We start from the raw sequence: 27,370 nt of genomic DNA on the forward strand, positions 1-27,370 counted from the left end.
GTCGCCCACGACGCCGGCTCTCGCCATCGCCGCGCTTCGCTGCCAGGCTCGACGCCAAGCCGACGGTCCTCGTCGCTGAGAAGCTCGGCGAGGCCGGGTTTGACCTTCTGAAGGAATCGACGACGGACTGAAAACTGCTATCTGGGACTGAACGTGCTCTCCGCTGCCAGGCTCGACGCCAAGCCGACGGTCCTCGTCGCTGAGAAGCTCGACGAGGCCGGGTTTGACCTTCTGAAGGAATCGACGACGGACTGAAAACTGCTATCTGGGACTGAAAACTGCTATCTGCTATTGTGCAGTCATAACCATAAAAGTTGTAACATTAGTGCCCCCCAGTAGACTTTGTATTGGGGGCCAATGATGACTGCTTTATTTATTGACGGACTGAAACTGCTATTCCAAAGTAAATGTAGTGTTAAATTGCAGTAGTCGATAAATGAAAAAAATTGTGTGGTTTGTGTCAGTCTAGTGGGGGGCAGTAGACAAAATATTGACCCTCATAATGTGGGTTTTTAGACATTATCTGTTGTTTTGAGTGTGAATAACTTCTATAATCTGTGAAACATAGGAAGCGGTGTAATGTTTGATGGTCTATTGGGGGCAGTAGACACATTAGTGCCACCCAATAATGTCTTTCTTAGGAGACAGTAATCATCTCTTGTTGATTATAAAATGATCATTTTGGTTTTGTTTGTGATAAAGTGCAATACACTGTGAATCCTTGAAACTGGTGCAAGTTTTAATGGTTTAGTGGGGGGTAGTAGACACATTACTGCCCCCAGTAATCATATTATTGCCCCCCAATAATCAGATTATTGCCTCCCAATAATCTATTGACTCTATGTTATTATTTGTGGGAATTATGTTTTTGATAGCTGATACGTTTATTTGTGTTTATAGAGTGGAATTGTAGTGTACTATGTTGGTCTATTGGGGGGCAATAGACATATTATTGCCCCCCAGTAATGTGATTTTTAGACGTCTTCAGAGCATCTCTCTCCGACCAACCCGACCCCGACGATGACTTCGAGTCCAATCCCGGCCTTCTTCTCCACACTCATCCCTCAGTCGGACGACGCCGTTTTAGGTCCTACGTCAGCATTGATATCGCTGTGGTTGACGTTGCTGGCACCTGGCGCCGGCGCAGAAGCATCGGAAGCAGAGTCCGAGAGCGGCGAAGCAGAATCGAGGGTCTGCGGGGTAGGAGGTGAAGCGAAATTCTGAGAGTTCGCCGGAGCGTCAGGGGGAGACGGCGGGAGTGAAATCCGAGGGGCATTGGAGGGTGAAGGTGAATCGGAGGAGGGAGATGGTTAATCGAAATCTGTCTGGGGAGAACGAGTTGGTGAAGAGGAAGAAGCAGTGAGTTGCAGTAGGAAGAAGGCGAGGAGGAAGAAGCGGAGGTCGCAGACTCAGAGATCGCCGACGACAGTGGCCGGTGAGTCCGATTTGAATTCCGGCGAGGGCTTTCCAGAAGCAAGGGGAGGAGAGAGAGGTTGATGGGAGTCGAGAGAGATAGAGAGAGAGAGAGAGAGAGAGTATGAGGGCAATACTGTCCATAGATGTTAGATTGGGTAAATGGGGTTAAATAACTCTTGGTGGAGTAAGTGAGCAATTTTTTGTCTAAAATTGGGTAAGTGGTCATGGCCCCTTATCTATTTTGTGTTTGTATTTTATACGGTTATCTGTGTAGAAGATAGCTAATAAAATAATTATGATATTCAATAAAACGAAGACCCAAAAATATTTGTGACAATATCTATCTCACACAGTTATATGTGACAATACATATCTCACACAGATATTGGTGTATTGTGTTTGTATTTCATACCAACCTTAGCCGCAGCTTTTCTTATCTTCTTTTTCTTGAAACGGCTTTGCTTTCTTTTCTTATCTTCTTATGATCGAATCTTTTCTTTTTGGATGAACAAAAGAAAACTTCAACTTCTTCCGCCCTCTCCATCATCTTCAATGGTAATCTGCTTCATCACTTTTTTTTAGCCTTTGATCATTAAGTGCCTCTCTATATTAGAAATTCTTCTCCATTAACAATAGAGTGATTTTGAATCTCAGATTTACTTTTTAGTTTCAAGGATGGATTATGATGATCGGTCAGATCTAGTCCGTCTGCATTTACGTTTATCTGCTTCGGTGCCATTGCTCAAGGAGAAGATTGCGTTCCTTTCTCTCTCTCTAATACTATGTGATTTGTCTCTAATCTTTGATTAAGAATATTTGGGTATTGAATTTTAGTTACCTAAAAAAATTCTGGGCTGTGGGTTTTGTTGCAGAAACAACATTCTAAACAAAAAAAAAACAATTATAAAAGTTAAAAAAAATACCAGAATTAAAATTTTAACAACAAATTAATTATGTTAGAGTTAGATGAAATGTGGTGGGTCCCGCACAACAATTCACACAGACTTTGATTTCTTTATGAAGAAACCATTCTAAATGGGTATTTTGCTAATAGTGATGGGTCCCACAAAAAAATTCACACTGCTTTTTCTATCAGCTAGTTCTATTTGGCGTTTCATGAGAATCTGGCTCTCTCCAAAACCTAGCCGCCAGGGCTATGGTGCTTTATTCCGGCGACCGCCTCTGGTCCCCGCCCTAAGTGGCGACTGGTTCTCCACGCTTTGCAGTCTCGTACCTGCACTCCAACGCCGCTGTTTTCCAGCAACCGCTCCACCATGCCCAACTCCTCGTCCATGGGAACTCCATGTGAATAAGGAGAATGGCCGGACAGGTCTGCTCGAGATCGGAAATTGGAGGACTTGGGAGTCGGGTGTGTAAATCAGACTGAGGAGAGGGCGACTCAAATCTCCGGTCTTTCGCAGAGAAGTCTGGACGTCTCCCAGGTACGGGCGTGGAGATCTGGCTGGATTTGTTTGGGTCGGCTTGATGACTGAGGCGTTGCGGCGTCATGAGTCGACTGAGGGAAAAGAGGCGACTGGCGATGTCCAACGTCTTGCAGGGGCAGTGATACGATTGAAACCATCGTCAATGGAATGGCAAGTTGGTCTTGATATGAATTTGCTGCCTGCGATTGTGAGGTAGATCACGGGATGGAGCGTCGAGGCGGCCCACGTTTGTGTGGCGGAGGGGATAACGACGAAGAGTCGGGTGGACGGGATTGGCATCGCCGGTATTTTTGCATATGGAGTATCCTTTTGTGGTTGGACCCTGGCAGCAGGCACTGCTCTCCGATCAGACCATACGATGGAGAGATCGATGACGGCAAAGGGTATCATGGTCGCCGGTGAGAGGAACCCTACTTCTGGTGGGATGTCCAAATCATTTGGGTGGCCCCTTTCTTGTGGGTTGCCTAACTCAAACAGGCATGTTCATGTTGTTGGGTTCTGGACCCAAGTGTGGCCCAAATTGAAAAGTTTGGGTCCTTTAGGGTTTCGTATTTGGCACCCCGGAGAAGTCTTCCACTTCACTAATGGGCTCAGTTCTTTCGGGTATCGTCTTTGGAATCTAGGAGGATCGGCTCAGAGAATCACATTTACAGTCTTTCCAAACCTCCCAGCCCTAACTGTTATGGGAAAGGAGAAATTTATTTTTGTTTTTTTCTTTCGAACTATGCCTAATTACTATGTTTTACTTTCATAGTTCTTAGGCTCGCTTTTGAATAAGTGAGCACTGGTTGTCTAATGGGTGGTGCTAGCATACCACGTCCTAAACTTGTCCTTGGTATGGCAAGGGAAGGTATGTATCCGTACCATTCTGGCTTGAGTTGAATGAAATTGATGATTTGGATCAAAAAAAAAATGTCACCCCCCCCCCCTTCCAAATGGGACAGAAATTTAATCCGTGAGTGTAGGGTATCTATTAGGCTTCCCACACTAATATCAGTAACTATTAGAATTTATATTCACTAATTTCAATCAGTGTGTATAGTCAATTTTGCTAATAGTGTTTAGAAAATAATGTTAAAAACCAACTTAAAGACCAAAATTTGGTCATTTTTCAAAATTTCTCTATTTTTTAAACTTGAGATACCAAAATTATGAATGAAACGATGCTACTAGCTTTGCAATCCTAACTCAATCCATATGTAGTAATGTAGCTATAAACTGCAAAAAAAAAACACACAAAAAAAAAAAAAACAAAAACAAAAAAAAACAAAAAACACAAAATCTCCTATGAATTTTCAGCATTGACTCTCCGTTAGCTTTGTCGCATCTTCTTTAACATGAGTATCAGCTTAGGGTAAGACTCTCATTAACTTTAATAGGGAAGCTTCTTTCATCATAGTTGCACCAAAAACATTCTTTCCTTTTGGTATTGAGAGAAAGATGTTTGCATCAAATTCACAGAAGTTGTGCTAGGTCCACTGCATTCTAAGAGCAACAAAGACATTGCTTACAAGATTCCAACTCAACTTCTTAAGGAAACCCTGCAAACTCCTAGCATCTGTAGTGGGCCAATGGCACTTACTTGGAGATGAAAAACTTGCTGCATTTTTGCGCAGGAGAGATTCTGGTTCATCGATTTTGACAGGGGAAGAAAACCTGCTGCTCCCTATGCATATGCGATAGGAAACTCAGAACACGCAGTGGACTGGTTAGTGAGTGAACAATATTGAATTTAACATATGGAAAGTTATTAACAAAATTATGCACAAGTTGTTAGGTGTGGGATCAGAACTTGCTAATATGTTCAAAGATCATTGCTTGAAACAGCTTCTTTAAAAAGAAATAAGTAAAAAGGTAAATGATAACTCAATGCTGCACACTAAAATGCAGAAGCATAAGGCCCTAATAGCAAATGAAATCAATGCTACTCTATTCTCTTTTTTCTCTGTCTTTCTCCTTCTATTTTCCTCTAAAGAGAAGCTCCTACAAGGCATGGACATAATAAACTTTTTCAGAGCTTTTCACTTTGACATATATGGGTCGAGTCATCAATAACATAAAAATGAGATATACTTAGGCCTAAGAGCATCAATGCTTCTGACATATGTGTGCATATGGACTTAAACACACTAAGAAATTGATAAGTACACCCGTACAACTCTGCAGAGAGCATGAATCAGTAGAGAATAGTTATTCAGGATCATCTTAATTTTTAAATTCTGAAAGAAAAATTGCAAAAACTCAGATCCTGCTTAGTAATGATTCAGGAGCAAAAGTTCTGTCAGCTTCACATTGATTAGCAAGAAACCTAAAAACAAAAAGATTCTTTTGGGGCAAAATAAATTAAGAGGAGAACGAATATAAAGGCAAACCAATGCACAAAAATTGTACTTTAATTAAAACAACTAAGATCAAGACACTAGAACAAACGAAAAATAACAAAAGAGCAGTGGATTGACTCGACATCAATGCAGGAATTGGTAAACTCCCTCGCAAAATTGTCACAATATGGTTTCATCCACTTAAGCTTTCTAACCTGATCAAATAATAGCCAAGACAACTGCAATCAACAGTGAACATGTGTATCAAAAATACCTTTCAATAAGTGATAGTTTGCCCCAAGTTTCACAGGAACACTTACTTACGTCCTCTATATGCTTTTTCAAAAGTGGCCAAGGGGGGAACTGGTCAGTCAACTTTAAGGTTCAGATAAATCTAACTGCCTCAATCTGTTGGTTCGTTTCAACTTTCAACATACCGAATAAAAATTTCCATTTGCAAGACAAAATTGTAAGGTTCATTTATGCTGACAAATCAACTCAAGAAGCTCTTTCACAACATAATAAGCAAAGGTGAATTCATACGCAGTTAGCAAATGTTCATTGTGAGTCTGCAACAATCAATTCAGCAATTACTTATTCTTCATTCACTTATGAAAGCCAACATCAGCAAAATGACACACTATCTGCTACCAATAGTGTCAACATCTCCTTTCAAAAAAAAAATAGTGTCAACATCTTGGTCAACATCAGCAAAATGACATACTATCTGCTACCGATAGTGTCCCTCAGTCCCTCTGCCATCAATTAGCTACTGATCTAAATTCACCCTCAGACATATCATATATGAAGCCCTCCACCTTCAGTACTTTGGCTAATGCTCCATCTTCACCTATATCATAAAGTCAACGACATGGTCAACACCTGCAGACCAATGCATTAGCTAGCTTGTAACCTGCACATTCTCATGCCACTACTCAAATTCATACCTATCACACTCAGATAGACCTCACAATGATTTCTCTACATATCATACTCTCTGCTTCCACATCTATTTCCGAAAGTCAACTCCTCAGTCAACACCAGACTTGCATCAGCAATTCCTCTTTGATTAACTTCACACCATATCAGTCAAACTGCATTTTGGGTGAATCATTACAGTCCTTCTCTTTTAAGACTCGGTAAAATTTATATCTAATTATCTGAGGAGCCACTTCATTCAGTTGCTCCTGATTTTACTTCAATTGCTCTAATATGATGCATTGATGCTGTGATTTACAGAGAAATGATGTAGAAGATGAAGATGAAACAATACACCAAGAATTACAAAACAATATTCAGGCTACTCCATATAACTGAAGCAAATGAAATGACATTTAAAGGCATAGATCGAGGAGCAACAAATTGCTATGAAGAAAACCAAAAGGAGTGCTTTCGAGGGCATGATAACCTGCTAAAAACATAAGCTACAAGATCACTACTAGAAACTTTTGTATGGTATGATTTGGGTATGAGTTTCTCCACAATTTAAGTATTGTTTGTTTCAATTGTCACATTGTTGAAAGGAGAATACAAGATTGCCATGTAGTATATAATGGTTTACAGAAGGTCAGAAGGCATATTAATGGGGATAAAATCCTGGTGTCTACAGAATATAACTATGCAACAGGAAGAAAAATGTATATCTGACTTAGAGTTTAGGAGGCGGTTTCTCCCCACTTTTATTGTAAATTGAGGAAGACCGAAATCCTTGTAAATGAGTTAAATCCAAATGGATTTTTGGTTTGTGTGAATTAGAATTTGCCTACAAAACACTGATCCTTTCTCAAAATACTCATGAATATATTCGCAAAGAAAGGATCAGTTACTTCACAACCGAATCACCTATATGCTCTTACCTACAAAATCGCTCATCTGTAAATGATCAACAGCAAAGGTCCAGCAAGAGAATATCGCACACAACAAAATATTAAGCAGAGACAGCTCTACTCATAGAGAGGGAATCTCAAACCAAACCGGTTAACAGCCTATATAATCAGTAATCCATCAAAACTATATCTTCCAAGCCAACACTACAATTTCTACACTCTAACATGACAAACATGTTAAAATGTCACCAGAATCTTTGGTAATCTGATAAGAATTGCATCACATTGAATGCATGGCTAATCTGATGACACTAGGGAAAAAACAAGGTAATAAAGAAGCAACCAAGCTAATATCTAGCACAAATCAGAAGAAGATAAGATACCAAGCTAATATCTAACACCAACCAAGGTAACAAATCAGAAGAAGATAAGATACACAAATGCATATATGGACATTATATCTTCAGCATCTATCAGAAAACACATTCAGAATTCATAAGACAATCTAATCCAGTTCTTCCCCAACTCTTATTTTAAATTTCATGGTTGCATAAGAATTGGGATCAATACACCAAAACTAGAGGAAGATCTAAAACTACTCAGTAATCCCAAACTCCCAATACTAATCATTAACAACAGAAAGCAAATTGGCTCACTAAATACCTCTGTGTGTAATCCTTTGGTTGCATCTCAGCTGCCAGCTTCTATTTTGGACAGGGGAGATGCACATTATAGGATTAATCACGTCATAGTGTCTGCACAGAGATAAATTCCATAGTTTCGGTTCCAGAAACTTCATGAAAGTGTGAATACAAAAGCCAACACTAGAATAACAGCACCCAACATATGCACCTACTTAACTGTTTAAGCACCAGTGCTCATTAATTAGGTTCATAAAGTCGCAATTTTTACCTGTGGTGGAGATGAAGATCAATGTTGGTGCTCCAAAATTCCTTTATTTGCATATAGATATTGGTGCCTAACAGAAATCCAAGAAATTTAGAGAGGTCAAACAAGCACCCAACAATACTTGCTATGATATTCTCAGACTCTTTCGAAAACAAAAACAAAGACAGCTCAAGTTGTAGCAGAATCCATTTAGCAATGATTGAAAACAAATTTAGGATACAGTTTTTCAACAACATATGTCCTGGATCCCGATCAGACAGAGTCCATTTTTTTTTTTTTCTTTTTCTTCACTATAAACTTCCTTTGATACTTTCCACAGTCAAAGAGTTTAGACACCATTCATTTAATATTCCTTGACAACGAAGAAAAATCACCGACTTACATCTAGTGCAATAAGATGAGAAATCCAACCGAGGTCAACAAGCAAGCAGGGTAAGTAACAAATCAAAAATTACTCCTGAACATGGACATTGAGAAGAAAAGCTGTGCTTGCTTGGTTTATGGTCAACAGCACGAAGATGATGCACTTTACCTTCCATGCCACATAACAAGGGCATGTAGATACCTAAAGGCGATCAACAACACATTTTAGATAATTCTTGTGTTTCTAGACTCCTTTAGATTGACAAGATAGTCTGTGTAAACATTAGTTTTTACAAAACAGGTGACTGAATCATTGTACAAGATCAGATCTTATCTGTTTCTATGGTCATGCCCGTGAAAACACAAATTTAATAAGAAATAATGGTCTATAATGAAGAACCATTTCTTCAAGTTCCTACCGCAATCAGAATGCTTGTGGTACTCACTTTCTTTCTATTGCAAAACTGAATGACATTTCTCTGCATTCGACTATGCATGAAAACAACCTTCTATACATTGGGCACAGAACTTTGGTATTATAAAATAAGATTACTCACTGTGAGGCCCATATCTGCATGCAAATTCTTCCCCTCCTGTAAGCCTCTCCACAACATCAAAAGGAAGGCCAATCATCTCGAATGTTTTTTCCCACACTTGAAAGTGTCAACATCATGAGCTTCTTCGGAAGGATTTGTTGGATTGCAATCTTGAGAAACGAAAGCACAAACAGGAAAGTCGTATGGTTTCAACAATTGACAGAACTCCGGAACCTGAGGATCAGTGGCCGCAAAGAGAGCACTCCTTGAGCCTGCATTGCAATAAATCATCACAAGGCCGGTTTTCACAATCCCTCATACCCCTATTTTAGTACCTCGTTACCTAAACTCTCACCCAGTAGGAGTTCTGTTCATAATTTAATTTGGTGAGATGAGTTTATTCTTTGAGTCATGACATCATCACTCGTTACTGCTGTTGATTACCCTAGGCCAGTAGAAGACTGCTTGTTAACTTCGCAATAATTAAGATCAAAGAATGCTTGCATCTGGTGGTCTTCAGACTTACATATAATATAATATAATATAATATAATATATATATATATATATATATATATATATATATATATATATATACATGCCGAGCCGTTCGAGAGCGGACGTCCGCAACCCAGAAAAAGTGCGGACGTCGCTGCTCCTGCCTCGATCGAGCGGCGACGGCGCGGCGCGGCTTGCCGGAGGGAGGCCAGGGGTCGTGCGGAGGGGTATGCAGTCGGGTGGAGTCGCCGGCGACGGGTTTTGCAGTGCTGCACAGAACCTGCAATTGCAGGTGAGGTGGCTGCCCGGAAACCGGCAAGCCCGACCTCGAACGGTGCCCAGAACGGTCCCGGACACCTCCGGCCTCCCTCCTGCAAGCCCCGAGCCGCCATTGCCGCCTGGAAGCCCCCTGCTGCGTCGACGTCCCCACTTTAGCGATAGTGCGGACGTCCGCCCTTGATCGGGCCTATATATATATATATATATATATACGGGAATCCTTCCCGTATATCGGGAAGGTTCTGAAGAGGACGTCTGCAACCCAAAAAAAGAGCGGACGTCCCTCCTCCGGCGTCGGGAAGGCGGCAATCGCTGCGCTGTGGGTGCCGGACGCACCCTATGGACATCCCAGATAGCCTCGATCAAGCGGCGAAGGTGAAGGTGATCGGAAACTCGGCGGTGTGCAGCGAGCTCGCCGGAAACCATGGAAGCCCAGGAACCTGCAACCCCGACCTCCTCCGACCTCGATCGCTGCCCAGAAGAGGTCTGGGACGCCTCCGGCCTCCATCCGGCCAGCCCTGCGCCGCTGTCGCCGCCTGAAAACTCCTGCTGCGTCAACGTCCGCACTTTTTCTGGGTTGCGGACGTCCGCTTCAGATCCTTCCCGTATATATATATATATATATATATATATATATATATATATATATATATATATATTATTATATATATATTATGTTATTATTTCTGTATATGCATAGCAAAAAGAATCACCTTCTTGAGCACTAGAGATAAGATAGGGTATCAAACAATAGCCACCTTGAACGATTCTGGGAAGATCATCAGCAATTTATTGGATATCAAACAACAGGAGACTCAATTGATAAAACTACAGAGCATCACATTGGAATTGCAACAGGTCACACATCAAGTCATCAAGATGCTACATTTGTCTGGACAACTCCAGGAGAAACACATGTTAGACAGATACCAGCTTCAGCAGGCAGCCGCTTATGTAAGACACTACTAAATATAATATATAATGTGCAACCAACAATGCATCAAACATGTACAGCACCAACTGACTAAAATCTAAATAAAACAGATATGTAATAACATGGATTAATTAAATAATTTACAGATCACAAGGAGCTGCTTTATAGTTCAACAGACCCAGAAACAACGTTCACGTCGTCGGTCTGTGTCAACGAACCCAACCTAATGCATGTAAACAATGGAAAGATCACTCTTAGATTTACATGATGACATTCTTATAAAGTAAACCTAGAAAATGTTATATAATAATTTAACTTCTACTTTTTTCTTTATAAAAAGACATAGAGCAAAAATGAGAGGGGGGGGCCTCTCCCAAGAGCAAAAGAAAATGCAACAAAGATTTACAACTCTTGCAATCCTGAAGGCTAAAGTGGCAAATATCTGCTTTGAGATTTATTGTGATCATACGGGGCAAGAGTAATGAGGACAAATAAGGTATTCTGAGATCATAAGCACAGCAGTACATTCACATTGTCTTCTGAGCCAAGAACCATTCTCAAAAGGAGAGACCATTAAGGATCAGTCTTTTTTATAAATGACAAAGATATACTTGCTGCCACCGAGACCAACCTTGCAGCCACTAGAGAGTGGATTAACATAAGCCAATTCAAACAAGCAGACTTGAATATGAGAATGAACTTGCTGTACTATTTTTGTTCACCAATTAACATGAGAAGAGGATTTCCATAATAATCAATAAACTGCAAATCAAAGTTGAATAAGAGAGAGGAGTACCAGGCCTATAGAAAATCACCCATCATCTATCAGAAGCAGATATTAGAAGCAAAGATTATAACCAAAATACCAACTATGACAATTCCTCTGAGGCATAGGTTATAGATATTAATTCCTTTGATAGAGCCTGGCAAGAAAGAACAATTACGTGAATCGATACTAAGGCAAGCCATTTAAGTTACTGATATAAGCGGCACAAGTGCAAGGGTGACGAGAATCCCACAAATGGACACCCTCATTATTGGCACCGAAATTGGCTAACTTGTCAGAGACTTTGGTTTCCTTACCGAAAGATTTGGGAAACAAGGAGATGCATTTTGGCTGGGAGGACACGACAATTACCCCATTGAGTAGCCAAGAGCCAATGAACTGATGAAAAAGAGGATGAGAGATATTTAACCGCACTCACTCGATAATAAACTTCTACTAATTAATACCTTCATGAACTCAATTGAAGTTTATAATTTTAATTTAAGGTTGCAAGTTGCAACTAGGTGTCTAGGTCTAGTTTGCATATACACAGATTACATTTCTTTGCATGGTAAAGTGACCACCAAAAGATCACTCTATCCAGAGACAGTTGAGTGCAGGTTATTGCAGTTTGTTGAGATTGACATACCTATCATAATTAATTAATTATGATACAACACAAATGGCTACAAACTAAATAACATTATCCATTCATGAAGATCATGGAACTTACAAGGGAATTCACAGTAAGAATTTGACTTGGAGGAGCCTCTACCAATACCGAGAATAGTGATGGGCCAGATGATTCACTTGTGAGTGCTTTTCAATCAGCTTCTGCTTGATGCAACTGCAGTAAACGATTTCAATGGACCCTGCCACCCTGCAATAGGTTTAACCAAAAACTGCAGACAAGATCACACTTGTCATTAGTATTAACTAGTGAACAGCTCCCAAGTTTGGCTTTGCTTGACTAATCTCTATTCGAACTCTGTAAACAAACCGCCAAATCCTCAAAGAACCAAAAGAGGTGTCAACTTTGTCAAAAGAAAGGAGAAGAAAAAATCTCAGTAGTAACTTTCAACTGAAACAGATCATCTGAAAACTTGATTCTGTAACCTTACTTCATTAGGAAACAAGGAGCTGTTTTATACACTTCTACAATCGGACTGCTCAATTATCAATTTGCAGGAGCTACAGCTGGTAATGGGATTACAAGGCAAATAAGGAGAAAAGAAAAGAAAAAAAAAAAAAAGCTAAGAGAGCCTACTAACTGAAGCTAACTCAATACAGGGCTAAAGATGCTGAAGCTAAGTCATTGTCATTACAAAGATGTTCAATAATTGTTCAAGTTAAATTGACTCATCATGTGCTGAAGAAGGTCCAGATCTTCTTCCCTATTGACGCTTGACCAGGATGATCCTCATCATCATAGTCATCGCCGCTCTCATCACCTGTGCTGTTGTCACTCTCACCGCCTGTGCTGTTGCCACCACTAGATTCTGTGCCATTCACTTCCGTACTCAACTCTGTCTCTTCAACCAACTTCGTTGCATCAGCATCAGCATTGCCATTAACAGTGTCTTGTGGTTCTGGTGTTGCAAACTGTACCACAACAAAGAGAAGTTACAACAACTTCATAAGAAAGGTTCAGAAATTTCAGCTACAAACCATCACAAATTTTAAGAAACAAAAACTAAAAAATTGGGGGACATTACCCTCACAACTCGCTCCTCTGTTGACTCCACAGTTTTTAATGTTGTGACCTGAATCAGGTCTACACCAACAGATTCAGGATTTGATTCTTCCTTCCTTGTACTTTTCAGGTGAGGCGCTGCTGATGTTGCTGCCAATGTGCCTGCACTGAACAACATTCATACAAAACTTTACAATACTTAAACATACATGGAAATCATATTATACTTTAATCTGTCGACCAGGTCACATGTAAAACACCAGAACGTGAATTATGGAACTAGTTATCAACAACAAACATGGATCAACATATCATCTTGATGATGTCTGTGTTAAAATTGTATCAAATGATAGGAAAGAATAAGGCACTTCAAGGCTCACTGAAGTTAAGCCAGTATGACCAGTTATGCAACTGGTAGGAGCTTGGAATAAATTATTCTGGGTTGAAATGTTCATTTCATATGTCATCCATAATCAGAACAATTCCTTGTAAGGGTCAAACAACAGTTCTTTCCAACACCAAAAGAAGAAAAGTATGTTGCAGAGCCAACTACAATGCTATAGGACTAAGGACAGGTTTAACTTATCAAGTTTCAACTCAATTTGAGCATTTAAAAGGGGACCAACAATCTATATTAACATAATAGATATACAAAGAGTTCAGAATACGTTTAATTTATGGAATTGACAACGTTTTGGGAATCCCAATAGTACGAAAAACCTTAGCTAATTGGAAACAAACCCAAAAATGGATGTAGCATAGCAAAGACTCACAATACATCTACTTAGACACATAAAATGCTGGTCTTGGAACTTGACACCAGTTGAATTACCAAATCCTCAGTCCAAGTGGGTCAAAATATTATCATCACGCCAAACTGCAAACACTATTTTGAAATTACTTCCATATTAGCTGCCATTGCGCCATATGATTTCATACAGAACATTAAGGAACTTACGTCTTGCGGTGTCTGAGATTATATCGCTGTTCTCCAGGGGTTTGCACTGCTGAAGCAACGGGTTGGCGCCTCTTCCTACGCCCACCAGCTGTGACACTACCAGAACGTCCTTCACTATCACAATCATCTTGCTCGCTTTCTATCCTGGAGCTCTGAGGGCGGGCTCGTTTCCGACCAATGCTCGTAAAACTGGAATCACCTTCATTTATGTAACTACTCTCATTAAGCAAACTTGCATTTGATGCTTCTGGAGTTTCTCCTAAAAATTTCTTTGCGTCTTCAACAACTTCCTTCACTGAGTGTGTTCTAGACAATCTAGACTTGCGTCCCCTAGCTGGTTTTCGTCGGCCACTTTTCAGCTCTGATTGCTCAGAATCTTCTGGAATGTCTTGCTCCTGGCTGTCAACGAAACTGTGATCGTCAATTGATGGAGCATACCCATCATCCACCTTCTTAGAGTTGTTATCAGTTACGACTGCTTGAGCATTGACCGAGTCATTACATCTCCTAACAGATGGCTGAGGCACTTCATGACTGCTAGCACCTCTTGCTTCCTCATCAGCAAGCAAGTTGGGTTCCTTTCCTTTCTGCATAGCCGATAGTGGTGGTAACTCAGTAGATACAACATGTTTTTTATTTGATGTTGCTTTGGAAACTACTAACTTGCATTTCTGTTGCAGTTTTTTCCCCCATCCTGACTCTTTATGTTCAGAATCAGGAACAGCCTCAGCATGGTACATCCCAGGTACTTGGAGATCAGAGAGAACAAATTCCCTTGTTATTTCTCCACAGTCCTTGCAACTCTTAACCTTCTCAACAAAGGCAAGAAAGCGACCTCTTTCCTCAATCAGCTGTTCCCTCTGGCACTTGATCTTCTTGCTAAGCTTGTCAAGCTGATCTATGTCTTCTCGCATTTCAAGTTGGTTCGCTTCCAGCTCCTTTTTCTGCAGTGCAAGTGCTTCCCTTTCCTTTTCATTCGTATTCCTTTCAGATAATAGCTCTTCTCTTTGCTTATCAGCAACTCCCTTCAAGAAATTAATATTAGTATGTTCTCTATCCTTCTCCTCCTCAAATGCTCTCTCCCTTTCCTGCAGTTGTTTTATCATCTTATCCTGCCTATTCTGCATATCAATCTCAAGATCTCTTCTCCGTGACTCAAAATCTTGGACCATTTGAGCATGCTCAGATTGGGCCTTTTCAGATAAGGCTATCTGCTCATTACTCATCTTAGCTGCAAATGATTCTTTCTCCTGCTTGAGATTTTCCATCTCCCTCTGTCTGTAATCCTGCACTGCTTGTCTCTCTACTTTCAACCTCTCTGCTTCAATACATTGTAATCTTTCCAATTTTTCTTTCTCTTCAACAACTTTTCTAAGCTCTACATCAACTTTAGCTCTTCTCTCATCCAAATCTTCCCACTCTTTTTCGAACTTTTCCCTCTCCTGCTTCAGATCTTCAGCTTCCTTCAAAAGTAACTCATTTTGAAGTCTATAATTGTTTATCTCCTGTTGCAGTTCTGACTGCAAACGTACGTGGTCCGACCTCTCTTTCTCGGTAATTCCCTGCTTCTCTCTGCCTTCACGAATTTGCTGCTCCAGTTGAGCATTTTCGTCTTTTATTTTCTGAATTTCATCTTTAAGATTCTGAAGGTGCTCTATATCAGTAAGTATTTGCTGCCTTTCCAGCTCTAACTTTTTCTCATCAGCTTTGAAGGTCTTCTCTTTCTCCTTCAAATTTTTCAAATTTGTTTCAACTTCCTTATTTTTCTCCTTCAGCCTCTCTGATTTCTCATCCAACGCTTTCTCTTGCTTCTTCAATATTTCTTCCTTATGACTGATTTCAAGTTCCTTTTGTTCCACCGCTTCTATCTTGCTACTCTGTTCCTTCTCAAAAGATTTCCTCCTTTCCTCAATTCCCAACTCAAAAGCCTGCATTTTTCTATCAAGAATGGCCCTGTGCTGGGCAAGATGCTCTTGAATCTCCACCTGTAAAAAACCATAGATAAGCAACAGTGTCAGACTTATGGTAATACCAATTGGATGGCAGTGAAGATTCAAGCATTTTAAACTCCCTCACAATAACTCAATCATAGACACCCCAAACTATTACATAGAGTCTTTCATAACTGTTATGGATGATCATAATTCACAGAAGGACATAGTAGCTACATATGTTAGAGATGTGCTATACATCCTAAATACAAAAAGGAAGTTCCAAATAAGATCTAACCAGCTTACAACTAAAGAAGGGATAAGTCCCGCATATGCCAGAAAATCTTTTCAACAAGACCATGCTGAGATGCTAAAAAGGAAAGATAGCTTCAATTTGCATATATAAGCACAGATCCCAGAAGATAAATAAAAAAGGCACTACAGAATTTGGCAGGAGGTTGATTTGAATAAAAATGCACTATAATTTAGATTGGATTGAATACAAAGGTTCCAAACAAATAGTCAAAGGTAAATATTGTTGTACCAAATTGCCAAATCACTAACTCAGTTAGGCAACATATGAATTACAACCTAAGAATACCTTTACAAAATGTATCACTTTGGAAAACAGAGTACAGCTAGTCATCAATAATATAGCATAACTATCAGGAATTTGGAAGTGGGACTCACATTTTCCCTTGAATTTAGTTTTTCCTCCAATGCATGTAATTCTTTCTCCTTCATCTCTAAGATGTATGAAGCTGAATCAACCTCCTGCAATAAAAACAGAAATGAGCAAAACTGAGATTGAACTTGCTGGAAAAATAAAATAGCTCTTGTAGACAAGAGACACACACCTTTTCCTTTGAGACTATGTCAGCTAGGCGTTTATTCACATCATCTTCCTTCTCTTTCAACAGAGAGTTTGAAGACTCAATCTTCCTTTCAGCCTCATAAAGGTCTTTCTCTTTTTGCTTAAGAATCATACCGTTTTCATTTGTTTTTTCCTCTTTCTCGTTCAAAATTTTACGAAGATTGCTTAGCCTCTCTTCCCCTTCTTTTAACTTCTTCTCCCACTCGTTCAAGTCTTCTCTTTGTCTGTAAAAAGTTGTCTTGTGTGCCTCTCTCCTAATAATAACAACAACATCCACAAGTCAGATTTAACAAACTAGAAGACTATCTCACATTCATTGCGAAAATAGAACAGCTACATATGATAGTAATGTGCATATCCTAAATGCGAAGTATTCATGGGGTATAGAGCATACTCTGTACTTAACGACGCTTGCTCCCTCCGAAGCACACTCTCACGTGTCTCCACCTCTTGCAACCTCCTCTCCACCTCTAGACTCTTTTTGTTGGCCTCAGCAAGCTTGGCTTCAGCAGCAAGAAACTTCTCATCTGTCACTAGAGATTTATCTTCAACACTAACAATCAACGCATTCGCATCAGCCACCTTCACGTCAGATGCATGCTTTATCCGGGTATACTCCTCGTGCATTTGACGCAATGACTTTTCGAGCTGCAATGATCAAATGCATCAATATTCACACACATTTCCAGAATATTTAACTACCGATTAATAACCGAGACAGATAAGCATACCTCAGCGGCAGACCTCTTTTCCTCCACCAATATCTTCCTCAAATTCTCCTCTCGCCTTTCGACTTCCGAAATTGCAATCAGATGAGCCCTCTGCTCCCGGTGTAGAATCTCATGGGTTTCAGCCAATGCTTGGCTCAACTCCTCATGCTTCAATGCCCATTCTTTCTTCTCAATGAGGAGAAGCCCCATGCTATGTTGGTAATCATGAAGCTTCACAACAACAAAAAACCCTTGATTAAGATACCTCACAATGCAAATTAACCTACTCAAATTCTAGGGTTCTGCAGAAACCAATAATCAAATTTTGAAAAAAGGTGGTGACTTTACCTCAGACTCAAGCCTAGCGACCTTATTGGCGAGTTCTTGGCGGTCCCGGCGCTCCATGGCCGCCTCATCGAGCAGCCCAACCTCCTTAAACCGCCTCCAATCGGCATTGTCCAAATCCGGCGACGTTTTGGCCCCGCCGCCGCCGCTTCTGATTTCGCTCAGAGAACCAAGTGGCGGCGGAGGACCGTCGACGTACGCCAAGGCTTTGCCCTTGTCGGTGGTCCTCGGCGTCGCCGGCGCCTTCCTCAGCGGCGTGAACATCTGGGAACCGCTAATGCCGAAACCCTAACTGCGTTCCCGAAAATGTCGAGGACTGGGTGTTCAATTTGAGGAGAAGTGAGAGAGTGGGAAATGGCAAAAGATTTGAACTTTCTGATCGGAAACCCTAACTCCGATGAGTATTGCGAGTTTTCTCGGTGGTGGCTCTGAATTTGTTTTTGTTTTTTTTTTTTGGTTGGGGTTTATTTTCGGGTTCGGGTTTGGGGGTTTATGTAGTTAATCGAGCGTGACGGTGACGCGAGGCAGTGAAACGGTGCGCTTTGAAACTACGCGACTATTGGAGGAGAGGGGACGCTAAAATAAAAAAACAGATAATCCTTCTATTCAAGGAAAAAAAAATTAATACTTTACATTTTAGATTTTATTGTCCCTTTTTATTGCAAAAGAAGATAAATAGAATAAAATTCAGTCCTCCTCCTCCTCCTCCAATAGAACCAACCATCCCTATATCCACGTTTTGCCAATACTAGAATAGGAATAGCATGAAGCTCAGAAGCTTAGGCAAACGTTGCTTGGGAAGATTGATAATCATTGAGTTTTTTTTGTGTGCGAAATTATCTTGGTTTGAGTTTTATCTCTAAAATTATAATTGAGTTGATGAAATCGATTTAAGTATAATTGAACGACTTGTTTTGATGATGACACAGGTTTAAAGCACGCTCAAGACCATTGATTGTGGCTTTTTCACTTAGGTTTGAACTTGAACCCTCCTAATTTATAATATGGTTTCTAAGAATCAGAAACATAACCCAAAAAAGAGGACATTTAAGGGACAAATTGGTTGCCAGTTAGAAAAGGTGAAAGGCAAGTTTTATAACACCTGCTCTGTAAGATCTGGAGAGCCAATATCCAATATGGAGGCAATTAGTTTGTTTTTCTCTATTGTTCGTCTTGTCGCAACCTTCACCCCGTCTACATCCTTTGGTTTTAATTTTAGTTCAGATAAATCATCTGTATCCTTATACCTCTAATTGCATCATGCTAGAAAATTGTGTCAGCGCTTTGCCACGGATTTTGGAGCTAACACAATGTTATTTAATGACTAAATTTAAAAGCCTAGAAAATACAGTTGACATGCATGATCATTACATTAACAAAAGATATGTCTGTTTTATAACAAAATTAAGATGAAGTAGATCATGTCCTAGTAACCTCACCACCAGTACAGATGTTGTGGTACAGTGTTCCAAAAACAGGTTGTCATAGTTTAAGGGTGACTTATTTACAATTACTGCTGCAATAGTTGGAAAAAACATAGTTGATGATGTCCATTAGTAGGTGTATATCCTCAAAAAGTGTAAGCCCATTGATAGCTAGTCATGGAGGATGTCCAAAAAGTTGCTTCCTCCGGTCTTGTTTTTACAAAAAGTGGTCTGGCACTTCAGTCGTTTTTCTCCTTGTTGCTGATCTCCATTGATGATATTGGGGGTTCAGTGTTAGTTTCACTATCATTATGAAAGAAGGGAAGCATAGTTAAATGTTTAAAACAGTGAATCTTATCAAACATAAGGAACAAAAATGCAATTATGTCTGATTGGTTGCATAAGAGTGAAGTACTAAGGCATTTAGCACCAAAGTCATGAAGGAGTTGCACAAAGTAACCAAAATGTACACAAACATTTGGTTAAACTGTTAAAGTGTAGGAAGAACCCCTAATGTTTTTTCATAATTCTACCTATGCACATTTAGATTACATCTTATCTATTTAGTTTAAAGTAGTTATGATGGATATTCAGCAATAAGTTCCGATAGAGAGTCATGCATAGGCAAACCACACACACACGTTAACTTACTACCACAATTGAGAACTACATAGAAGCATTCATCAAAACAATGATCCTGAAATTTGAAGAAACAGATTGTGAATAGTCCTGACATATCAAACTGAATGAAACAGATAACCCAAACTGCAGAAACCAACAGTTCTTTCTTTTTAGAGCAAACATCAAAACAAATGATGATCATCACCAACCAATCCACTACAACTAAATACTGATACTTTAAAGGATTAAATACTTGTTACTCCCTGTACTTTACTCGATAAAACAATTTAGTCCAAAAATTTTAAATTAAACAGATTAGTCCTTATTCTCTCTAATACACAATAGGTCCTAAAATTACTATTTTACCCCTCATTTTTTTCAATTGTTCTCTCTTTTTTCTTTTAATTTATCTCTCTTTTTTTATTTATTTTTCCTACATGTTCTTATCCGGATGAACCTTCAAAGACAGCTTCCTATAAGCTTTTTGAACATCTTCAACACTACAACTTCTCTCCACCCCCAAAATCTCATAACAATCCTTCTTCTTCTTCAATTGCCTCACAATCGTAACCTGCTCCTCCGTATAGCCACTAGCAAAGGACGACCCGGACTTGGCAACCGCCCTAGTCCTTTGATGGAGCATAGGCATACCCAAACCTGACCTGAACGGTCGGTCGACAGTTTTGGCGCCATCTGAAGTCGGCAGAGGATCAGAGTCTTTCTCAATCAACGATAACAGATCGAGGACTTGCGGGGTGAGGCGGACGTGAGGCTAAACAGTGATGCCGGGGAGCAGGAACTCCTCGAAAATAGAGGGGTATTGGCGGACAAACTCGACGGGGCGCGTGGGAATCATGAGGGAGTGTCGGGTTTTGGTGAGGATGGAAATGTGGATGGGTTTGGAGGGCTCTGATTTGATGAGGTTCTTGATGTTGATGATTGGCCAGAGCTCTCTCTCTAGACCAGGTGGTCGAGGCCGCGGTCGTGAACCCAGTTTATGGTGGCATCCATGAAGGTTCTATGGCTGACATCGTTGTGGTGGGATTTTAGGTCTCTCTCTCTCTCTCTCTCTCTCTCTCTCTCGACCAGGTGGTCTAGGCCGCGGTCGCGAACCCAGTTTATGGTGGCGTCCATGAAGTTTCTGTGGCTAACATCGTGGTGGTGGGATTTTAGGACGGAGCGGAAGGTGAAGTGAAAGGGAGACATTGGTTCCTGATCTGCGGTAATGACAATCAAAACTTTGAGCGATTTGGATTCGAGTAAAGAAACGAAATTTAACCCAAAATTGAGGGAATTGAACTTACTGATGAAATGGATATGAAGGAGACCTCTTCTTGATATTGATCTTTTTCTGGAGATTCTGATCGAATCACTGTGATTTCATGGAGTCTAGGGATTAGGGATGACAAAAATCTCCATCGGGTAGGGTACCCATCGGGTATTCGACCCTAACGGGGAGAAATTCGGGGGAAATCGGGTAACGGGGATGGGAATCCCCAGTATTGGAATTATGAAATCGGGTACGGGGCGGGGATGGTATTTTGATCCCCATACCTATACCCACCCAATAAGAATTATCTGAAATATATATATATATATATATATATATATATATATATATATATATATATATTTGTTTTTTTTTTTTTTGATATTATTATGTTAATAAATATGTTAAAAAAAAAGGAAGATTCCTTTAATAAAATATCTTTATCAACATGTCAATTTTCCTTGATTGAAAAGTTTGATTTTAACTTCATATTTTATTGTATAAATTTTTATATAATAAATTAGTAATATTGTTAACGGGGATTGGAGCGGGTACGGGAACGTAATCCCCAATGGAGACGGGGACGGGGAATCCCCAGTATCTTATTACGGGGATTGGGGCGGGTAAGGGGATGGAGAATGAAGTCGGGTATGGGGATGGTAATTTAATCCCCTGACCCTACCCTCCCCATTGTCATCCCTACTAGGGATTGTTTTTAGGAGGAGAGAGAGAGAGAGGGCTGAGAGAGAGAGAAGCAACAAAAAAGAAAAAGAAAAAAAAGAGAGAATTAGAAAGAATAAGGACTAATCTGTTTAATTTTAGCATAATATTAACAGATTGGACCTATTAGATCAAAATTAAAACTGCAGGGGTGTTTTTGATAAAATTAGAAGTCCAGAGACTAAATTAATTTTGGCCATAAACCACAGGGTAGTAACCAGTATTTAGCCCTAAAATATATACTCACCATTTTGATCAGTTATTCTCATTATTAACGATATGGAATTTTTGTCATTATGCACACCTTTTAAGAAGAAAAAGTTGCCTCTTTTTTACCTCGATCTGAACGACCACGTAAAAGGAATTGTTGATATCATATGGCTGAAGCTTCTTATTGTGGTTTAAGAAGTAATTCTCCTTCTATCTTTGATATACTGAAATTCCTTAACCTGCATCAGAAGACAGTAAATTGTATAGAGAAATTTTATACACACACCCCTATATACTTAATACGTACACACCTCTTAAATTTTTTTGTCCAAATTTTTTTCCCAAACTTCCTCTTATGCCCTCGTTATTTTACTTAATACACACTCCTTAAATCCATCATCTTCTTCCTTCTGCCAAATCGAACCCAAGCATGCTGCTCCTCAATCTTGCACCCTATTTGTCACGGTCTCACTTCTATGACCCATACCACCATCCTCCAAGTGAAACCAAATCGAAGGAAATTGGTAAGCAAATGAAACTCAACAAACAATCAATGGAGACAAAGTGAGAGAAGATTTTTTTTATATTAATTTCCCATTCAATTAACTTCCAAGATTTTCAATTAATCAATGTACCATAAGAAAGTTGAAATCACCAGGACGCTTGTAGACCGTAGACCACTTGGAGTCCTAAATATGAAGAGAAACTCAAAAGCTTAATATTCAAATTTGAATTTGTTACTTCATCCTATCAAATTCATGAAAAAAAACTTGAATAGAGTATGAGAAGTTTTTTGAGTGCATGGATAAATTAGTTGTGTTGTTATTGAATGTAGGATCTTGGTCGTCCTGGTCATCTCCAGTTCTAGGTCAAAGTTGTTATTTTCTTTATTTTGTTTTCGCTTTTTGTAGTTTTCTTTTTGTTCATCTTTTTTTTTTTTTATCAAAAGAGGTCAGCCTATTATATAGATTCAGCAAGCAGTACAAAAACGAAACACCCCTAAGGGGTCGACAGAAAGAATTGTTCCTTAGAGAACCCTAAAACCTATTCTGAAAACAAGAATAAGACCGAGGATGCCCCCAATACACCTACATTTTAGAAAGTCCACGCACCATTATTTCAAACAAAGACCTAGGAACTCCGAAGCAGAATAAAAAACCCTCAGAGAAACTGGTCTTTGCGACCAAGATAAAAAATTAAACAATATTTGGAGTAGATGATGATGTATCACCATCCACTCCATCTTCATTCATTAGAGCCGCCCAAAAGGAAAAGTGCCAATCAACCTCAGCCCAGCAAGACACCCATGTAGCCCAGTATCCGATCCACAGGGAGCCCAAGAAACAGCCCCACCCATGAACAAACTTCCAACTCATGTCCAACGTACATCTTTGGAACCCAAATAATAGCCCAACTCACTATGCCAAAAAACGAATCAGACAACACATTTCCAACAACAGCAAAAATTTTAACTGTCGTCTGATTATATCAGACGACAGCAAGAATTATTCTGTTGTCCAAATTTTTGATTCAGTCAACAGTTATTACATTGCTGTTGTGCAATGGTTATATTTTGATGTTGTCTGAGTGAGTTATTTCAGACAACAGTTATTACATTGACTGTTGTGCAATTACTATTCAGACAATTGTGGTTTTTTGATGTTGTATGACCGATCTAATTCAGACAACAGTTGTTTTTTGTTACTTTATTATGTTGTGTAACTCTCTTTCAGACAATGGCTTCAAACAACAGTTATCTATTGATACTTTACTGTTGTGCAATTACTATTTAGACAATGGTTGAGTTTTGATGTTGTCTGACTGATTTTATTCAGACAACAATTATTTATTGCTACTTTATTCTGTTGTGTAACTCTTCTTCAGACAATGGCTTCTGACAACAGTTATTTATTGATGTTTTAATCTGTTGTGCAACTCTTCTTCAGACAATGGCTATGAATTTATGTTGTCTGAGTTCCACATTTAGCCATAACTCAATTTTTTGACTCCCTCATTTCCTTTGCCCGCCTATTTTTTGGCCAAAACTTAAATTTCCCCCTTTTCACAAAACTCCTCGTTTTATCGTGGAAAAAGAAATAAAGGGTTCAGATTCCACCTCTTTCTTCTCTCAGAGGCGCATTCCGCACTTCTCTCTTCTATCTTTACTTCTTTCTTTCCAAGCTCCACTCCCCCAATTCCAAAACCCAATTTTCTCCTCAATCCCAGACCCTCTACCAGATGATGTCCGACGAGAAACATTGGGATTCTAAATTCTCCGATCGGAATCTCCACCAGAAAGTCCACAAGCTCCTCGAATCGGCGCCGTTTCGGAACCCCAGTTGGGGAGGGCTAGTTTCTGGTGATGTAAAGCTCACGGTGGTGACCAAGGACTGGTTTTGTTAACTGGTATTTCTCTCCTCGAATTTTCATGTTTTTGAAATCGATTGGGTTTTGGGTTTGATTGATTTGCTGGTTAAATGGATTTGGGGATTGGGGATTTCATAGAACTCGATTTGGGGTGTTAGCTAGGGTTTGCTATTAATTTTGATTTGGAAGTTACTGTTCTTGGCGATTTTCTATTTAGTTATAGTTGTTTCTGTTCAAGTCCTTATTGGGTTAGAAGAGCTGATTGGTTGATTTATTATGCTTATTTTGATTCATTTTTGTTTTGGGTTGTGTTGATGTTGTTGGTAGCTCCGTTGCAGGGAAACTTCCATATCCAGAAGAGTCGCTGCTCTGCTTGTGCATACCCAGCTGTCCGCACCAGGAAATGTATGAAACCCTTCTCTCTCTGCTTTTGGTTCATGATTTTGTTCTTGTATATGGAATTTTGGTTAAGAAATTTGAGTACCCAGAAAAGGATTTTTGATTTTGATGAAGGTTTTGTAATAAAGTCATTGCCTTTAGAATTGTTGTGGTTTTGGGTTTTTGATTGATGTTTGGTGTTTAAAACAGTCAATTGGAGTGTGAAGGCCATCAGGAGGAAGACCACCGGGACTGGAAGGATGTGGTATCTGTGCAATGTCCCACGCAGGTTTAAGAGCGGTTTCAGGGAAGGTGTTGATCCTTTTAGTTTTATACTCCTTGATGTATAGTTGTGAGCTAATCGGTGTATACGTTGGTTTTATTCTTGAGAGATTAATTGGTTTGTTTGAACAGGTTGGATTTAGTGATCTGTGACTTTGGATCTGGTTGGAAAGCCACTGATTGCATAGTGAGATTACATCCTCTTTAGATTAGGATGTATTAGTTTCCTACCACATTGTTATTGGAGAAGGCTTACTCAAGGAATTTTTGCCTTCACAGCCTTGTGCTTTCAAAGTATAATCCCAACACATGCTCAAGTGATTTTGTTTCTTTCTCATGAAGTCTCCTGCATCATAATTGATTTGCTGCAACCTTGGAAGGATGCTTTTGATAATATAACACACTTTTGATAAAAACACTTTTGATAAAAAGTGTGCCATTTTGTCTTGTGCACTTGATTAAAGCTTCAAGCTTATTCTTTTGCAATTCCATCGCCACCACTTTCTTTTTGTTTTACACCATGACATGTTGCACCCAAGAATGCATAATTGTCAGATTTTTGGGATAAATTTTAGACTGCCTCTTTGATTGTTTTGGTCTTCAGCAAATATAAAATTAATCCCGTGCACTCTCTTTTTATTGAAACTGATTGCAAGGAGCAGCTTCTTTTCTTATTTGTTCTTCAGTAGCAGTAGTAACTTGTGGCTGGATTTTCTTTGTGAGTTCGGAACAATGACAGATGATTGCAGACTCAACATAGCTTGTATTTAATTTTAACAGAAATGTTTGCTGTGCAGGTACAAGCAAGAGCAGTGATTGTTTTGAATCTTTTAAGATGGTATGACAACCACTTAAATTCGATACAGTAAAGCACTTCACTCAAAAAACACTTACAGAAAGCACTTCTATTAATAGGCAGAAGGTTCTTTCATCTTGTTTTTATTTCAATTTTCTTTCCACATTTTCTTGTTTTTAAGTCAAACTAATATTACTTGTGAATTTAACATTGCAGAAATCTGACTATGAATTCATCATGGTGAAAAAAAGAAATGGATGGTCTAGTCTTTGAAGTCTGAGGCCGATGATCAGTTCTTCCAAGGCCGTATTTGTTAGTTGCGAATCTTCAGAACAAGCTTGGCGAAGCAAATCAAGAGTATTGTGTGCAAAATGATTGATAAAATGGCGCAATAAGGTTTGTAGAAGCCAACTGCAATTGAAGACTAGGTTATTGCACTATTGAGGTGTGATGATGAGATTGTGAATGTTTTGGATGTTTAATCAATGAATGTATGTTTTGGATGTGTCGTCATTTTGTTAGGTGCCATATATGCATAATGTATGCCTAAAGACTCCCAGACCATTCTATTCCAACCAAACTATTGTCTAACAAATGAACATCATAAAATGGAATGCAAAAACTGTTGTATGAACCACCTAATTACAATACTTTTCAAACATATTCAATTGCCCAATTAGAAAACACACAACAACAAAATAGCGTATTTTGTTGTATCAAATATAAACAGACAATGGTTTTCTCAATTTTCTGTTGTCTTACTTAAACAAACTCAACATAATTAAGTTAAATCCTGATATAGAAGATTGATAGAGACAACAGTTTCTGCACAATGCTTGTTGAATGACTTCTCTTCACAAGTTGCTTTCCGTTAGGCTCATGTTGCATGACAGACTTTGCTTTGGACAACATATATGACATCAAGTTCTGTTGTTCTTTCTGGTGTTCAGACAACAGACATTTACATGCCTGCTCTCGTACAAAAGAAAATCAGACGACAGATTTCTGATGTTGTCTGATTCTCCTATCAGACGGCATGAGTATTAACAACAGCAATTTGGCCTATCAGACGACAGTGAAAAACTGTCGTCTGATTCATTTTTTTGGCATAGTGACTTCCCATTACCCAAAAGAAGGCCCAAAGCATGGAGACTGCTATGGGCACCCCAACACCTCCACCCAACAGATTCCGGCCACCGAAACCCTGAGCCAGCTCCGTCGCTGCAAGGCCTTCGCCACCAAACTCTCGCACCCCCGCCGAGAAGCCGCCACCATCCTGTCCCCGTGAGACTCCGTCCCAACCGCCAGCAGAAGCAAATCGGGTCAGATTTCCCCAACCAGTCGCGCCCCCGTTAAAGGCCCAGCCAGATCGCAGCAGAATCAACCCCAGACCTCCGCCGTCTTTGATCGACTCCCTTCGAGAGCCATTTAACGCCTTCGGCAAAACCCCAACTAGCCACTTCCTGGATCGATCCTCCATTGAGCTTCGCCCCAAAGTC

The 27,370-nt window shown here is 39.7% G+C and overlaps 2 protein-coding genes and 1 long non-coding RNA gene across 4 annotated transcripts; 1 reads left to right on the forward strand and 2 right to left on the reverse strand.

Annotated features, from left to right (window-relative positions):
- Positions 1–4,119: 4,119 nt before the first annotated feature.
- On the reverse strand, positions 4,120–9,151 carry LOC133706943 (uncharacterized). The gene is made up of 3 exons (XR_009844816.1): positions 8,838–9,151; positions 7,921–7,987; positions 4,120–7,763 (listed from the first exon to the last, which is right to left on the reverse strand). It is a non-coding gene; the product is annotated as an uncharacterized LOC133706943 (long non-coding RNA).
- Positions 9,152–12,386: 3,235 nt separating this feature from the next.
- Positions 12,387–18,263, reverse strand: LOC133742299 (nuclear matrix constituent protein 1-like). Of its 2 annotated transcripts, none has more exons than XM_062169971.1 (8): positions 17,807–18,263; positions 17,480–17,689; positions 17,143–17,396; positions 16,732–17,002; positions 16,565–16,648; positions 13,944–15,928; positions 13,008–13,152; positions 12,387–12,894 (listed from the first exon to the last, which is right to left on the reverse strand). In XM_062169971.1, the coding sequence occupies exons 1-8, from the start codon at positions 18,065–18,067 to the stop codon at positions 12,655–12,657; spliced, it is 3,450 nt and encodes a 1,149-aa protein (XP_062025955.1). In that variant the 5' UTR covers positions 18,068–18,263; the 3' UTR covers positions 12,387–12,654. The 2 variants fall into 2 exon arrangements, 1 of the variants encoding a protein (XP_062025955.1); XR_009862477.1 differs by having other exon boundaries at positions 12,754–12,894; positions 13,008–13,147.
- Positions 18,264–24,289: 6,026 nt separating this feature from the next.
- On the forward strand, positions 24,290–26,346 carry LOC133744444 (uncharacterized). The gene is made up of 5 exons (XM_062172550.1): positions 24,290–24,441; positions 24,633–24,820; positions 25,004–25,105; positions 25,873–25,913; positions 26,088–26,346. Exons 1-5 carry the CDS (start codon positions 24,290–24,292, stop codon positions 26,142–26,144), a joined length of 540 nt encoding a protein of 179 aa, XP_062028534.1. The 3' UTR covers positions 26,145–26,346.
- Positions 26,347–27,370: the final 1,024 nt, after the last annotated feature.

This window comes from Rosa rugosa, chromosome 4, assembly GCF_958449725.1.
Source record: "Rosa rugosa chromosome 4, drRosRugo1.1, whole genome shotgun sequence".
NCBI lineage: Eukaryota > Viridiplantae > Streptophyta > Magnoliopsida > Rosales > Rosaceae > Rosa > Rosa rugosa.